The sequence below is a fragment of the Culex quinquefasciatus genome, chromosome 3, assembly GCF_015732765.1.
Source record: "Culex quinquefasciatus strain JHB chromosome 3, VPISU_Cqui_1.0_pri_paternal, whole genome shotgun sequence".
NCBI lineage: Eukaryota > Metazoa > Arthropoda > Insecta > Diptera > Culicidae > Culex > Culex quinquefasciatus.
In genome coordinates, this window is record NC_051863.1 from 178,102,711 (window position 1) to 178,120,912 (window position 18,202).

Genomic DNA, 18,202 nt, shown 5'->3' on the forward strand with positions numbered 1-18,202 from the left:
TTTCTTTTATTCAAACACAAAAATGAGTTTTTGTTGGGTTTTATTTAATTCTCACCTGAAAATTCCGTAAAAAAAAGATTAACTGAATTTTGACTGTTGGGTTGTTCAGAAAATCGCAGCACGGCAATTAATTTTTTACCATTCTGTGTTACTCAAAAATTTAAAAACATCCAAACATGTTTATTTTTTCTTTTTTTCAATAAATTTGGCACGGCTCACACAAAGGATGTATCGAGAATTATGTTTATGTTAGCGCGATCTGCGAGTCGCGATAGAGTACAGGCCAACTCAGAGGGGTTTTTTTGACAGTTATATTTTTTCTAGAAATCATCTCATCGATACCTAAATCCTTGCCGAAGATACTAAATCGATCAGCAAATTTTTTTTTAAGTAATCGATTGATTAAACATATGGCACTTTTTTTTTGAAGAATCATTCTTCTTGAATTTACTAAAGTTTTTTCAAAGAAAACTGAAGAGTATTTGCATTAATGTTGTTTTCTTTTGCAAATCTTTTCTACCCATACTCATACTAAACATTGTGAATGCTATTTCCTGCTTTTCAGTAATAATCTACGTTATTCATAAATTTAATACAAAGCGATTTTTTATTGATTTTAAGTTAAGAAAAATTGCGGAGCATGGAGATGAAAAATCACAAACATTATGGAAATTAAGGATTTGGACTGAAAACTGTTAAAAAGGGGATTCTTACTTTTTGTACTCAAAGCTTTCTTGAGAAATAAAATTATTGAACCAAATGTATGCGTTCAAAAAGTATTTTGATACTAACGTCAGTCTATAAAAAAACAATGTAATTTGATTTAAAACTACATATATGGAAAAATTCCTTCTGGCCTCGGGACAAAACCGGGAAATTGAAAATCCAAATCTGGTGGCCACCCTGATTTATGTTGAGTTTTCAACATTTTCGAAAATTCCAGTTATGCAGCTGTCAACAATTTTCAAAACATCAATAAATTGATGATTTTTTTTTCCAAAATGTTGTCTGCTTTAACGATCTGTGGTCCCAAACAGAAATAAAGTTGTATTCCGGCAGTTTAAAAATTTAGTTTCTAGAATATTATCTCAGTTGTGATAATCGACATTCGTGTATTTTTTAACTTTACTCTTTTGATGTAAAATTAATTTTTTTTTTATCGGAAAACATTCAACAGAAATTTTTACATCGTCACCGAAACATAACCACTGAAAATTGATTTTTGTTAAATATGTGACTTTTTTGCGTGTAGATTTCATGATTCAAGCTGGCTTATCAAATTGGCAACACTGCCGAATGAATTATGACCAACCTACAACTTTGTGACCGAGCCACGTAGCCCAGTGGTAACGCTTCCGCCTCGTAAGCGGTAGATCGGGGTTCAAATCCCGGCTTGGATCAATACAACTGGCGATCTTTTCATTTCTGGATTCGATTGCTTAGTAAAAGGAAGGTAGTGTCGTCACAAACTGGACCTTATCAGGACACCTTAGGAAGACAACCTATGGAATGTTAACATTAACCTTAACATGTTAACATTAAGTTGATTTAAAAACTGTCACTGAATCCGCTTTGTGAATGCCGGCCCCGATACTCTTCACGGGTGTTCCCCTCAGGAACAGGGAAAGATTTACTTTACTTACAACTTTGCCGAAGACACCAAATTGATCAGATGTCAATGTTCTGCTAATTAACAATTAGGTATTCAATTTAATTTCACAAATGTTCTCGTGCCAGCGGAAAAGCATGTAATTCCAACTAGCACACTTTCATTAAAAAGTTTTCATTAAAAGTTTTGTGAAACGATTGTCAAAAAAAAATGACAAACATATGGGAATTTCCCCTATTACTTATCTATAGGAACTCTCTTTTCGCCGAAATATCAAAAGTATAAAATCAATATCAGTAGCCAAAAGCGCGCGCGTCCTTTTGCAAGTTTCGCCTTTCTGTATATTTATTTCGGTAAAAATTGTCCGTTGGTATTCATACATGTATAAACTATGCTCACCCAGACTCACACATCCACTGTGTTCGTGTATGTTTTCCTGTGGATATGATGGAATAGCGCGAAAATAAAGCGACAAAAAAGCGGTCCACCACTTCAACAGGCTTGCCAACAGGGTTTGCCAACGTGGAAAATCTGGATAAGAAGTAGTGGGATTTTGTTTTAACAAAAATAAAACTTTCAAATTGATCAAACTATTCAGAATGCTTCACTCAAAGCATAAATTTAATTCCAGAGCAAACCTGTCTCCGAATTCCCACAAATCAATGCGCCTCCCAATCACCCCGATCCATCCCTAAATCAAGCCCTGAATTGACCTTTCCCAACAAGGGAAATCCAACCCCAACCCCCGCAATTTTCCACCCTCCGCCCCATTCTCACATAATAGTCGTAATTCATCTCACTCGACTGGCTGGAAATCGTGCCCGGCCGAGCATCTCATTTCATAATTGCCCATCATTGCGTGAGGGAATGCCGCGCCAACATTGATTGAGCTGCAAACTTTTTTCTGTTGTTGTTGTTGTTGTTTGCCTGGCTGCCTACCTTGCAGGCGCTGACGACGCTCCCCAGACGCTCGATAAATTTCCTTACGGATTCCCCCTGCCATCGCACTCCGGATCGATCGGATCTGGTCTGGGGCAAGTCGTCGAGGGTCGTCGTTGTTGATGGGTGTTCTTGTTGTTGTTATGTACCGCGGCGCGTATATAAACTGTTGGAGTTTTCCAGGGAATTTCCCGCGGCGCGCGTCAACGGAAAATGACACGGGTTTGGTAGTATTGGTGCGGTGTATTGCGTGCTCACCACTATAAGGAAAGACTTGGGAGGGGGTTTAAAGCGAGCTTTGGTTTGGGGAGCGTTGGGGGCTTATGCTGGGGATACATATTTAGCTCATGAGAATGAACACTTGGGAAATACCCTACGCGAAAGGAAGGTAGTGTGAGTGGTGGGTATGGAGTCATTCCAGGGTGAGTTTGTTTTATGTACAGAAGCTAAACTGACAATGCACGGTGGCTTAAACTTTGCATGGGAAATTAAAAAAAAATGTTTGGGGGATAAGCGAAAAATTCCAAATTCCATCAAAACACGGGATTGAAACTCGTCTGAAAAACCTGTATCATTTTCTCAATCAAAACGGTTGCGCCGCGTGGTGGTAGCTGCCCTGTTTATTACACTGTGAAATTATCCATGGCTAATCCAAGGAACCAAAAGGTGACAACAGAAATGTCCGCCCAAAAGGTGTGTTGCAAAAAACTTTTTATTTTTATAAAATTTCCTAACAAATCAACAACGAATTACAAGTTTGATGGTCGAACTACCCTTAAAAGTTGGTTTTGTTATTTGTTTTTGCAAAACCGCATATTTTTTAACAAAAGTGCCAAAAATATTCGTAACTAACTTTTGCCTCTTGGTTAGTATGTGTGTGGTCGATATTTGCGGACGTGCACGCAGAACACAGAACAGTGAGAACTAGCGAAAATGCCTCACAATCTTCTGATACAAATCGCCATATTGAAATTGCTTGAAGATTCATACCCGTGATCAAAATGTGGAGTTAAATGAGTCAGATCATTGTCAAGTGTGAGATTCTTATGTAATTTTTTTTGAAAAACAGCTTTGTCGAAAACCGCAAAACGATCCGACCCGGACGAGTTATTAACGATTTAAAGAAGATGTTTTTGTATGAAAAGATTTTTTTTCACTAACTTCAACGATAAAAAGCGACCCTTACCCCGTAACCGATTTGTCTCAAAATTTTCACATTTACTTAATTTTTCCCAAGAAATCGAATCTGGGGATATCCCACCCTGATGTCGATTTTTTTTATTATCACTAGGCTTAGTGATTTTTCACGCTCGATAATAGCAAATTTCACGGGGACCTCAATTTCAAAACACCGAATTTCACGCAAATTTCGCGGAACGTGAAAAATGTTAAAATAACTATGAAAATCTTATGTTTAAATCACAGAAACTACTTTTTATGCTTTATTATATAGAGCAGTTCTCTACGGAATCGGTCTATTTTCTTTAATTTTAATTTTTGTATTTTTTAATCCGGCTGAAACTTTTTTGGTGCCTTCGGTATGCCCAAAGAAGCCATTTTGCATCATTAGTTTGTCCATATAATTTTCCATACAAATTTGGCAGCTGTTCATACAAAAATGATATGTGAAAATTCAAAAATCTGTATCTTTTGAAGGAACTTTTTGATCGAGTTGGTGTCTTCGACAAAGTTGTAGGTATGGATATGGACTACACTGAAAAAAAATGCTACACGGTAAAAAAAATTTTGGTGATTTTTTATTTAACTTTTTGTCACTAAAACTTGATTTGCAAAAAAACACTATTTTTAATTTTTTTATTTTTTGATATGTTTTAGAGGACATAAAATGCCAACTTTTCAGAAATTTCCAGAATGGGCAAAAAATCTTTGACCGAGTTATGATTTTTTGAATCAATACTGAGTTTTTCAAAAAATCGAAATATCGGTCGCAAACATTTTTCAACTTCATTTTTCGATGTAAAATCGAATTTGCAATCAAAAAGTACTTTAGTGAAATTTTGATAAAGTGCACCGTTTTCAAGTTAAATCTATTTTTAGGTAACTTTTTTGAAAATAGTCGCAGTTTTTCATTTTTTAAAATTAGTGCCCATGTTTGCCCACCTTTGAAAAAAATATTTTTAAAAAGCTGAGAAAATTCTCTATATTTTGCTTTATTGAACTTTGTTGATGCGACCCATAGTTGCTGAGATATTGCTATGCAAAGGCTAAAAAACAAGAAAATTAATGTTTTCTAAGTCTCACCCAAACAACCCACCATTTTCTAATGTCGATATCTCAGCAACTATAGGTCCGATTAACAATGTTAAAACAAGAAACATTCGTGAAATTTTCCAATCTTTTCGAAAAAAATATTTTCAAAAATTTAAAATCAAGACTAACATTTCAAATGGGCGTAATATTGAATGTTTGGCCCGTTTAAAATGTTAGTCTTGATTTTAAATTTTTGAAAATATTTTTTTCGAAAAGATCGAAAAATTTCACGAATGTTTCATGTTTTAACATTGTTAATCGGACCTATAGTTGCTGAGATATCGACATTAGAAAAGGGTGGGTTGTTTGGGTGAGACTTAGAAAACATCAATTTTCCTGTTTTTTAGCCTTTGCATAGCAATATCTCGGCAACTATGGGTCGCATCAACAAAGTTCAATAAAGCAAAATATAGAGAATTTTCTCAGCTTTTTAAAAATATTTTTTTCAAAGGTAGGCAAACATGGGCACTAATTTTAAAAAATGAAAAACTGCGACTATTTTCAAAAAAGTTACCTAAAAATTGCTATAACTTGAAAACGGTGCACTTTATCAAAAATTCACTAAAGTACTTTTTGATTGCAAATTCGATTTTACATCGAAAAATGAAGTTGAAAAATTTTGCGACCGATATTTCGATTTTTGAAAAACTCAGTATTGATTCAAAAATCATAACTCGGTCAAAGATTTTGCCCATTCTGAAATTTCTGAAAAGTTGGCATTTTATGTCCTCTAAAACATATAAAAAATAAAAATAGTGTAAATCAAGTTTTAGTGACAAAAAGTTAAATAAAAAATCATCAAAATTTTTTTTACCGTGTAGCATTTTTTTTTTCAGTGTAGTCCATATCCATACCTACAACTTTGTCGAAGACACCAACTCGATCAAAAAGTTCCTTCAAAAGATACAGATTTTTGAATTTTCACATATCATTTTTGTGCCAAATTTGTATGGAAAATTATATGGACAAACTAATGATGCAAAATGGCTTCTTTGGGCATACCGAAGGCACCAAAAAAGTTTCAGCCGGATTAAAAAATACAAAAAAATCGAATGACCGAAAACTCAGAGAATTGCTCTATATTATTCTTCAATAAACTGACGTGAACGTGACAAAAAAATCTCCTAATAATAAAAAAAAACCGTCTGGTTTACGGATGGGCTCAATTCATATTTTGAAACAAAATTTAAGGCATGCGTATTCTCATTTATTGAATTGCTTTTATTCAACTAAAAAAGGTTAAAAAGTTTTAGCTGATTTGCTTCTGTTTTATCAGTTTAAATTTGATTGAATTTCATATCAAAGCAAGATTCAACAATCTTGTCCATCCAAAATATGTAAAATAGTTTAAATTTTCTTCAACATTTAGACCATTCAAAATAATTTTTAAGGTTTTCATCTCTCTTTTTAAAAAACTAAGTTTAAAATCCATAGGCAGAAATATTATAAATTGTTACGAAATCAAAATTTTTATTCATAATAAGAACAGAAAACAAAAAAAATGTATTTTTTAACTTTCAAGGGAATTATTCACACAAATAATCAAATATTTTTTAAATAAGACAGGACTCAGAAAAAAATCTGAAATGTTTCAAAAAGGTGATTTCAAATAAAACAAAGCTTGATTCTTTTAATTTCTTTTGAAATCATGCATTTTAATTAAAATAGCAGTAAATTTGTGCTACAGCAAATTAAAATATCACTAAATTTAGTTAGTTTCTATAGAAACTGAAAATTTTAATAATTCTTCAAATGGTTCATATCAAGCTTATCAAACGAAGACTTCTTATGGGAGAACTGTCATTTCTATCACTTGAATCCGGTGCTCTATTTAACCAGGATATTTACTCGCTTAATTCTACAGTAGTTCATAAGAATATTTTTATTCCTTTTTGAGTTTGATTAATTATTTTGAGAAAAATCGTTACATTTTCACACAAACATAACATTTCACGGGATTTCGCGGAAAAAGCCAAATTTCGTGGATTTCACGCTGTCCGCGAAATCGTGAAATTTCACTAACCCTAAATCACCCTTATACACAGTTAAAAAATCATGGTAGTTTTTCATCTGAGTATATTGACACATTTGTGCCAGATTACAATGTTATACTGTGTAATTTTACGTTTCACATAAATTTAGATAAATAACATCGAAAATTCAGTTGTTATTTTTTTTTAATCATCTAAAATAATTTAATGTGTAATTAACTGATCAGAAAAAAATCACTATCATTCAAATAAATTTAATAAAATATGAAATTAAGAAAAACATGTTAAATGCTTGTCTTTTCAAGCGAGAAAGGCAAAAACGAAACTTAATTTATTTTAAAAACTTGTATTATTTAATTCAAAAACATCGTTGATGAATCACGGGGTCTTTTTTATTTTTTTAGAACGAATATCTTTGGTCGGGAAAAATTAAAGCTATCCTCATTTGAAATTTTTGAACTTTTTTCCTAATGGGGCGAAATTTCGTCTTCATTTCTTATGGGAAATGATGCAAGGAACATTTTTCCTGAAGTACGCAAAGTGATTGAAAATAAGGGAAAAAGTTATAAAGGTTTTATTGGAAATTTGCGAGATTTTCTGATAAAATTGCACAGCTCTTTCCCAAAAACCGCAATGTTTTTAATATTCAGATCATTATTTTGATGAATTCGTTTTTGAGATACGTTTCTAGGCCCATTGAGTATATAAATCACTACAGAAAAGTGTAACTGGTTGAGTTTATGCTCAACTGTAAGTCACTTTTATGAATTTTGGATTTCAGCCGAATCAACATATTTTTGTGTTTTTTGGTTATAAAATGTACCGTTTTCATTAGATTTTCACATTTTTATTAGTCTTATCAAAACTCACAGAAGATCTCGTACTTGTTTTGATGTCAGGTGAAAATATTGTAATTAAAAACGTCAATTATTTGTGTTTTTTTAGCAAAACAATTTATTTGTTGTATTTTTTTTTTGTTTCAAATTTGGATACCAGACTTGTTGAGAATGTTAAGCTCAATTATTTGAGATTAAATTAATAGTTTTACATACATTTAAGCTTTTGCCTTTCTTACAAAAGAAAGGTTTAAGGTTTGCTTTTGGAAAAACGCTTTTTTCAGAAATCTTTAAAAAATTCGTGCACGGCGAGGATTCGTCCCAGGATAAAATCCTATTACTAAATTGAAGGTTTAGTTGCGCTCTTTCGATTGAATTTTGGCCCGAAACCCGGAACTCAAAGTCTGATTTTTGAGAGCTCTTTTTTTCTGAAATACATGAGCGATGTCTGTATCCGCTCTTAAAAAATTGTGTCTTCCATCACTGGAAAACCGCTCGTTAAACCCACAATTTTTATAAGTCAGATCTGTAGCCGTGGGGTCGGAGACGAACATTTTATTTTTCGATTCACAATTTTCGAGCAGAAAATGTGGTCAAAGCCATTTTTAGAGGTATTTTTTGGACTATTTTACAGATAACACTATCAAAATTTAAAGAATTCAGTTTCAAACAAAAAGCCATTCGAAAACATGCGCCATAAAATGTTTGGGCCCAAAATTTGAAGCTTTTCCAAAATGTATTTCCAGAGATATAGCGATTTTAGTGTTTTTCGTCTTATTTTTACCCTATTTTTTCCTATTAAATTTTTGGATTTATACAAAATCATATACTGAACATCAAATTCGAAGTCCCGGCTCGTTCTCGCTCGGAAGCTCGACAAGTCGTCAAGTCGAAGCTTCAACGCCAGCGCTTTTACGCTTACGCGTTTTACGCTGCGCGTGAAAGTGTTCTTTTTGGCTTCTCGTAATTGATCGACAAAGTTTAATAGCGATACATATTTTTAAGTTAATCATAGACTAACATTATAGACTGAGTACCCTTTATTTTTTTTCTAATAATGTCAATCCAATATGTTTTTCTTAATTAAATTTAAATATCTTGCGACAAATAATGTACTTCTGAAATCAAAAGAAAATGGCATTTGAGGTTTGCCCTAAAAAGATTCGAAGTTTTAGGTAAAATTCTCACTGGATGGTATCATTTTGTTTCTTAAAAAATAATTGCACCAATATATTTCTCGGAGTTTCATCATTTTGTAAGAAAGGCTATTTCACCTCTGGTGATATTAAATCGGGTGTTTACTGATTTTTCCGCAATATGTATGTTATTACTAATAATTGCAAATTCAACTCTGTAGTTTCAATACAAATAATGTAGCCCAAATAAATATACAAATTAATAAAAGGCATAGAAATAGAAACCCTGTGGTTATATTTAAACTGCAGATCTCAATTAGATAAAATAAATATCATATGAACCATGTACGCACCAAAAAAGTGAAAATATAATGTAAACGGTACATTTTATAACCAAAAAACACAAAAATATGTTGGTTCGGCTGAAATCCAAAATTCATAAAAGTGACTTACAGTTGAACATAACCCCAACCAATTACACTTTTCTGTAGTGATTTAAACACTCAATGGGCCTAGAAACATTTCTCAAAAAGAATTCATCAAAATAATGATCTGAATATTAAAAACATTGTGGTTTTTGGGAAAGGGGTGTGCAATTTTATCAGAAAATCTCCCAAATTTCCAAAAAAAAACCTTTATAACTTTTTTCCCTTATTTTCAATCAGTTTGCGAATTTCAGGAAAAATGTTCCTTGCATCATTTCCCATGAAGCATGTCCATGTAGACTTGTAACAATACAAAATTGAAACAGACAAAATTTCACCGATAGGAAAAAAGTTCAAAATTTTCAAATGAGGATAACTTCAATTTTCCCGACCAAAGATTTTCGTTCGCCCCGAAAATAAACGGGGATGTTCCACACTTTCATTTATGTATATAGTATATGACAGTTTTCTTGCTATTTCTCAAAAAATACTACCCCCCTAAAAAAGACCCCGTGAAATATATTGTTGTAATTTTTACTCAGTTTGTAATTTCATTTAATTGAAAATCTTGTTTTGGGAATAGTTTTTTGTCCCATGATTTTTTTTTTACAAAATTTCTTTCTTTCCTACTTATAAACCTACCCTTGAATATTTTTTCAGTGGGCGTCATCCACAAATGACGTAGTAATTTTTCGAAAAATACCCACTCCTTCCTTGTAACATTTTTCCTATATAAAATCCAATCTTTTTTGTGGATCGACATTAATGGTATATTTTCTTATTTGTTATTTCTCTTGCTTCAGTATTTAAAAAAAAAAAATATTGTAAACCATGATAAAATTTACAGCCGCGGTGATTTTAATTACACCGATCTGTGAAGATAATTGTTTGAAGCACTTCGAGAAGCAGGTTTCAAATTTTTTTTAAAATGTTTTTATTTTTTTTATTTTAGGCCAATGCATATTTCACTTCATGTCTTTATCTTTTTTTTATCATTCCGGGGATACATTTTATAACGCTCATTTATTTCTTTCTGTTTCAAATCAAATAAAGCTTGTTTGAGCTTTTTTTTTTACTTTTACTTCAGGAAAAACATATTGTCATAAATTCATTGATATTTCATATTTTTGGACAGAAGCATGACTTTAATATTAAATAAAGCCTTTTGTGATACTTATTGTTTCAAAATTTCCGCTTAGCATTTAAAATTAAGTTTTCATTTATATTGCCTTTGTCCTACCCTTCATCGATTTCGACAGAAGCTGAGGTTCAACAATTTAAAATTAAATTCAACTATTTTTAGTAACTAATAATGAAGAAAATATTACTAAATAAGATAATTTAAAAAAACGATTTATCAATTTAATTAAAACCTGATTAGGAAATTGACAATTCTTTGAAAAAAAATTTTTTTACCGAAATATTTTATGTTGTTACAAACATGAAAATAATAATATTTATGGGCGTATCCGGTAATTTTTTTGAATTTTCAAGTGGAAATTTTGTAATTTGCTTTTCTAAATTAGCTGCAATGAAATGTTTTGAAATGTTCTTTAACTTAAAATTAATTTATGATTTTATTAAATCAAGGACGTCCGTGTTTGAATATCATCCCAGTAAAGGTCCTATCAATATAGTAAACCCGAGGCGCAAATGTTTTTAAAAACATTGGTTGTTTTTTGTAGTCGATAACATTTTTCTTTAAAAAAAATGAAAGTAATTTTGTTGTTTTTGACAATATTAGCTCCGCAATCTGGAAAATTGTTAACGTACTGTAAACAACTCAATGTTTATAAATTCGGCAACATAGATTTTACGGATATTCGCAAGGTTTTCGTACAGTATCCGTGTATTTAAAAATTATTGTAAAACATAAATCTCGTGTTTGCAACACGATTTATTATGTAAAATAATTCCTGAAACATAAAAATTTCAATTTTCATAGCTAAATTGTTACCTTTTTCCCTCACTGGCAAAAACACATCCATGCAAGAAGCTCTTATTCGTCATTTCGTTTTGCATTTCACCCTTTTGTCGATCGACCTCTTTAACCCTTTCCAGAGGGAAGTTTCAGGGGGTGGTGGTACGGTTCGTGTCCTGATCTAGTTAATTCTCTCTTTCTCTGTGTGTAAAACCCGAGCACCACACCTCTCACAATGTGCAACCTTTTGCGTCGCTCTTTCTCTCATTGGGTTTCCATGTAAAATCCTGTGTACGCTATGTATTTCATTTATGCGCTTTTTTCTCTCTTCTATATTTTTCACTCTTCATTCAAAAACGGGTGGCCCACGGTGGGGTTGACCAACGCAACGCGCCTCCACCTTCCTAACCTTGCAACACAACTATTGCCAACTACTACTACTACTAATGACAACCAACGATGACGACGACGACAGGATTTCCTCTGAGCATAAAAGATGCAAGAATGCGAAAGTTGAAGGAGCGCAAACTGGCCAAATCGTCGTCCTCTTACAGTCCCAGCGGTGGTGGTGGCAGCAGCACCTGCAGCAGCCCCAACCCGGTTGGGAGTAACGGGACCGGAAGTGGCGGGACGCAGCCGGGGGCCACCAACGGAGGACATCGGCTGAATGCACTCGGCGTAAGTATTTACGGCGTGGAGTTTTGAATCAACAGAACAGAAAGAAAAGCGGTACCGTTGACCGGGGTGAATCGGGGCTGCAAAAAAACAAATCGCCTCAAATTTTTAAAAATAATCAAGAGCCTTAGATTTTTTATATGAAAAAGAAAAAAATATGTTTTTTAAACAACTTTTTGAAAAACGACCTGCACCGGGACCTCTTACCTGTCTTCCCCCAAAATTTGATCCGGTTTGGTCAAAGTTTAAGTGGAAGAAACGTATCTGTTTCCCATGTTTACAGTCTATTCAACGACTGTTCCAATTCTAGCCTAGTAGACATTGATAATTGCAATGATGTTTTTCTGTCACATTTTTTTGAGGCGTCCAACTTAAAAAAAAAAATTATGAAATCGCGTTAACTCGTGATAATCACAAGCAAACCCCTTATGTTTGCACATCATTCTTTTTGTAGTTGTCTGCTTTGCAACTTTAAATGACAAATACCAAATTTTGTTTACAATCGAGGAACGAAAAATGGCGGAAATTTGCAACCATTTTTGTATTTTTTTTTAATACGTTTTTTCGGAATTCTATGTAGGGGAAATTCTCGTATGTTTGGCAGGTTAAGCACTCGCTCCTAACTCCATCCAAGTTACTGATTTTCACTATTTAAACAACTAATTTTGCATATCTTTTAATAGAAACTTGCTTGCTGACTTCTTATTGAGCTATTTATCACTCGATTTCAGTTGAAAACGCTTTTAATTAGCTTTAATTGAATGTCAAAGTTCTGACCTGCCAACATTAGAGGCACGCTGGAATTAGATGCTGTTCCCCTACGCCATCAAATCGAGCGTCCAATTTTAAATAAAAGTTTCTTTGTCACCAAATTTCTATAGCATCACACATTTTCCACTAATCTACGCCTTCTACGGCCAAATTTAGAAAAAGCATTTGAGCAAACCATCCAAAATCATTTTTTTTCAGCGTAGCAATTCAGGGTTAAGTTTAAGAGAAAAGTGATGTTCGAGACACTTTTAGAGCTCTAAAAATCTAACATTTTTGTATTTTAAAAGTCAATTTGAAATGAAGAGTTAAAAGTTAAAGCTATTTTTAAGTAAAAAGATGCAAATTTAAAACTCAAATATCTCGAAAAGGCACAAACCAAATTTTAAGCGCCAGGTTGCATTTGATCACAGGGACATTTTTCTTTATGAAAATATCTCAATATCTTTATTTGAAAATGTTTAATATTCAAGGGAAAAGTGTAAGGGGCCACTCTAACGAAATTCAAAAATTGTTCAACTATATATGTTTTTCCTTGTAATTTTGCCGCTGAATCTGCCCTCAAAATTAAGCCAAAGTGTAAAAAAAAATTGATTTTTGTTCATATTTTGAGCTTTTTTGTAAAATTATCACAAAAACCCAAAATATGACCAAAAATCTATTTTTTTTCAGCAATTCTCCACGAAAACAGCATGATTTGAAAAAAAAAGTTCTCCGATCGAGCTCAAATTTTTTCAGGGGGTTCCTTGGCCGAAATTATTAGACCCGAATTTTTTTGTTTGGCCATTAAGGTGACCTACGCCGTATTAGGGTGGTCCGAAAAATGACAGTTTTCGTCGCTTTTCGCAAAAACCACTTTTTTTCAAAAAATCATATCTCCTCGCCATTTCATTCGATTTTACCTATCTTAGGCGCAAAAGAAAGGGGATTAGCTATTTGGGAAAAAATAGTAAGAAGTTCCAAAAATCTAGCTTAACATTTGAAAAGGTCATATGAAAACTTAAAATGCTGTTTCGAAGGTCTCGGGACCAAAGAGCCCATGTCTAAAAATGTTTTTTCAGATTCCTCGGAAAGTTTTACATAACATATAAAAAAATTGTGAAGTTATGTTTTCTGTACTCTGAGATACGATTTTTTAAAAATAAAAACTGGGTTTTTCGACGCGCCACGCGCAAAAATGGAAAAATTACGAAAACGGGGAAAAAACGACTCTTTTCACTAAAACTGCGATAACTTCAAAATTTCAACGATGACCTATACATGTTAGGGTACCAAAATTTTAATTAAAATACGCAACTTTTGGTACCCTAACATGTATAGGTTAGTTATCGCAGTTTTAGTGAAAAAAGTCGATTTTTCCCGTTTTCGTCATTTTTCCATTTTTGCGCGTGGCGCGTCGAAAAACCCAGTTTTTATTGTCAAAAAATCGTATCTCAGAGTATTGAAAACATTCACCATTTTTTGATATGTCATGTAAAACTTTACGAGGAATCTGATAAAAATATTTTCAGACATCCTGAGACCATCAAAACAGCATTTTAAGTTTTCATACGACCTTTTCAAATGTTAAGCTAGATTTTTGGAACATCTTACTATTTTTTACAAATGGCCTAACTAATCCCCGTTCTTTTGCGCCTAAGACAGCTAAAACCGGATGAAATGGCGCGGAGATATGATTTTTTGAAAAAAATGGTTTTTGCGAAAATCGACGAAAAATAGTTATTTTTCGGATCACCCTAACACGGCGTACGTCACCCTAATGGCCAAACAAAAAAATACGGGTCTAATAATTTAGGCCAAGGAACCCCCAGAAATTTTTTTAGCTCGATCGGAGAAGTTTTTTCGAATCATTCTGTTTTCGTGGGGAATTGCTGTTTTAACACTTTGACTTATTCTAAGGGCAGATTCAGATTCAGCGGGCAGAGCTCTAAAAGTGCCTCGAACATCGATTTTCTCTAACACTTAAGGTGAGGCCGGTGATCATTTCCGAAGAAAATTGATCATAACTATAAAATATTCTGTATTAAATTCAACTTAACGAATTTCAGCATCAAAAGGAATCAGCATGTGTCAGTTGTTGCCTTCTTGAAGCCACTGAAGGAATTTTTGATCTAAATCAATCAATTTATAAAATTTTATGGTAGAGTCATTGACGTCCTAGTTGGCAATCATTGATTAAAAACGATTTCCATAACTTTACAAGGAATGGGATAATCGTTACCAAAAGGAATCAGCATGTGTAGGGCACTATTCTAAACAACTTGTTGAAGGAATTTTGTCAAAATATTGAAAGCGACGCAAAATTTATATCTTTGAACGAAAAATCATGACAATGATGGAAGACTTCACGTTAACCCTGAATTGATACGTTCAAAAAACTGTTTTTTGAAGATTTCCTCAGATGCTTTCTCTAATTTGGTCATAGAAGGCGTAGATTACGAGATAAAATTTTGGTGTCTTCGTGAAAGTCGCTTGGATTGGCAAACCCAAGACAAAAAAAAACAAAAATGTTCTTGAAAAGTTAGATTGTTAAAATCACCCTTGTAGTGAACCACCCCAATTACGAACCGAACCGGAAGTTGTCCCTTTTCATTTGCAACAACTCTTCTGAAGACATCAGAGCTCCAAAACATTACCACATTTTCCACTTAATTTTGCGATCTGGACCACTGTGGTCTTGTAAGTAAGAATTGCGCAATATATTTCAATCAATTATTTCAAACAAACAAACTAATTCCCTTTTTATATGATAGTCAAATAAATACATAAAATAGCGAAATACATGCATATCCAGATTTTTTTTTTTAAATGGTCGTAAAAACCAAATTTTCATTTTTTGGATGTTTTTGAATACCCCTGTCTCAAGGCGGTTCTAAAAACAGCCAAAAACCAAAAATTTAAAATTTGGTTTAAAGGACCTTTTAAAAAAACTCCAGATATCAGTCTTCTTCAATCATTTTTTCTGCAAACTTTTCGCCTCTCGACCAAATTTTCCGTCCTAGTGACAACGGTGTCTGCTCGAAAAACGCCCCCACATTAGCCCGCTTGGGGTCTCACTCACTTCTTATGTACAGCTGGTGCTAAAACTTGCGAGACTGGGCAAAGAAAAACAAATCAATATTTACTGGTCGTCGGAGGAGGACGCCGACGGAAGCGGCCGTGGAAAATTGTTTGCTCTACCATCTGGGTGGAATTTTCCGTAGAGGAAGTGAGCTGAGCGGGGCGGAGGGGAGAGGTGTCTCCGTTTCACACTTTTCGTATCGAATTTTGCACAAACGCGCCCCTTTTCGTACCCCCCGGTTGTCCCCACCTCGGGAAGTCGCACGGGTTGTCACTGGGTGGGAGGCGCCTTTTTTTTTGGGGGGAGGGTGAACCCGTTGAAATAGGCCCACTCTCGGTGGGTGTTTGTGGCCGGAATTAATCGATATTTTGACGACCGAACCAAAAAAGAAAACAGAACCGGTGAGCCTCACTGCGGCTGGAACTGATGGTCCCGCGGAAGAATGAGACAGTTTTGGGTGACGAAAGGGTTGATAAGTTTAAATTTCATTTTTGAACAAATACAAAAACTTAAATTTGCCTTATATGACATTGTTGATATCTTCTCATTGTCGGACTTCACCTTAATCAAGAATCTAAAATTACTCTGATGAACACAAGAAGAACACCTGAAGTATCAGATATGGAGGTTGGCACGCGTCAAGCTACTACAATCAATAGCTCGGCGCATTTACCGTTTCAATTAGGTAAATTGCAATTTATTGCCTTTTTATGGATCACCACCGGCCAAGGCAAAGCTCAAGTCACGCGCAGAGCTACTCGAACGTTGCAAGACGTGAACAGTGTTCGACTGGGTTCCAGCGACTTTCCGTTGGCCGGGCAGGAAGTCCCACCGGAGAAGTGATCCTGGGGCTAATTGATTTATTTTATTATTGATTCACGAGTCAAAGGGAATTGGAATTGTTCGGTCGTGTGAACAAGTTAAGGGTTTGGGGTAAATTTCCTAAAATTGCTCAAACAAAGATTGAAACGTGATTAAATATAAATAAAAAAATATGAATCAAAAAGGTATAAAGGTAGGCATAGATTGTAAAAATAGGCAGATTGATAAGACTGCGCGCCAACTTTTTTCTCTCTTGCGAGTCTCTTTAGGTTGCTCTTTTGATTCTCATTGTCGAATTTTCCCCGGCAGGGTATAATTTACTAATCTTTTCCCGTTTACATTTCCCACCCAGGTTTGCTATCCTGTTCTTATTAACACAAATGCATGCATAGATTGTTAGGACTTTTTTTGTTTAGAGGGTGGTGAAACTTATCGAAAATAGATACAAATTTTAAAGAGTTTAGAATGATCATTAGAAATAATACGTCTAAAAAAATATAATCTAAAAAAACAAAAAAAAATCATTCATTTAAATCAATTAATCATGAAATTGCAAATTATTTTTCTGTTAAGGCTGCCCCTCCCCTCCTCTTCAATCATGGCCAGGGATGGAATAATCGCAAAAAAAAAAAAATCAATTTCGCTTGCGAACTTTCTTCACCCGCGAAAGAGAGAGAAGGCAAATCACGCAAAAGAAAATCGCTCCCAAAATTCTCCAAGATAACCAATGTGCTGATGATTTTTTGTGAATTTCCTTGTCAGCACCACTTAATAATATTAATTTCACTTTGTTTAAACACATTGCCCATCTACAAAATGTGACAGGTAATTTTTCGACGTGCGACGTTACACTTGCAAGTGTAGTAGTGAAAAAGATGTTCCGCTGAATAATCAAGATGATGATTTTTTTAGATTCTTTTTACCGATCTTTCGTGCGCGAGAGAGGAGAGCCATGCTCTTTTCGGATTTGTTCTCTTGATAAACATCCAGAGATTTTCTTTTGATGATGATTATGCCATCGCTGATCATGGCTCGACAAATCAGGGAGCATAAAAATATGCAGCTAGACGAGCAATCAACCTAAAAAATCTAACAATGTAAAATGCATTTTTGATAAAGTAAATGCAAATTTCGTATAAAATATATTGCTGATAATTGAATTTTTCATAAAAAAAACTACAATCAATTTTAACTATTCAGGATACATTGTTTGAGGCTTGGTGGTTGCCGCTCACCCAGTCGGCTTGGGTTCGATCCCAGACGGTCCCGGTGGCATTTTTCGAGACGAGATTTGTCTGATCACGCCTTCCGTCGGACGGGGAAGTAAATGTTGGTCCCGGTCTAACCTAAAAGGATAGGTTGATAGCGCAGTCCAGGTGTAGGAGTCGTCTAGCTGGGTCCTGCCTCGGTGGAGTCGCTGGTAGGCAGTTGGACTCACAATCCAAAAGTCAGTCAGTTCGAATCCCGGGTGGATGGAAGCTAAGTTGTAAAAAGAGATTTGCAATTGCCTCAACAATCAAGCCTTCGGACACTTAGTTTCGAGTAGGAATCTCGCAATCAAGAACGCCAAGGCAATGCTGTAGGGCGAATAATTTGATTTGATTTTTTTGTATGAGGCTTATTTTGATTAAAAAAGACATTTATTGGATTTGAACAAATTAAATTTTGAGATCACAGATCAAAGAAAGACCTACAATTTAAGGATTTTGTTTTCCTCATAAATTAATTGAAACATATTGTTAATAATT

General features: G+C 34.2%; 1 protein-coding gene across 3 annotated transcripts in view; it reads left to right on the forward strand.

Annotated features, from left to right (window-relative positions):
• Positions 1 to 18,202, forward strand: part of LOC119768748 (keratin, type I cytoskeletal 9-like) — an 81,875-nt gene that overhangs the window by 40,521 nt on the left and 23,152 nt on the right. For all 3 annotated transcript variants that reach the window (XM_038259707.1, XM_038259706.1, XM_038259708.1), the window contains one exon: positions 11,604 to 11,806. In XM_038259707.1, the coding sequence (XP_038115635.1) occupies positions 11,604 to 11,806 (203 nt within the window). The remainder of the gene's footprint in view (positions 1 to 11,603; positions 11,807 to 18,202) is intronic.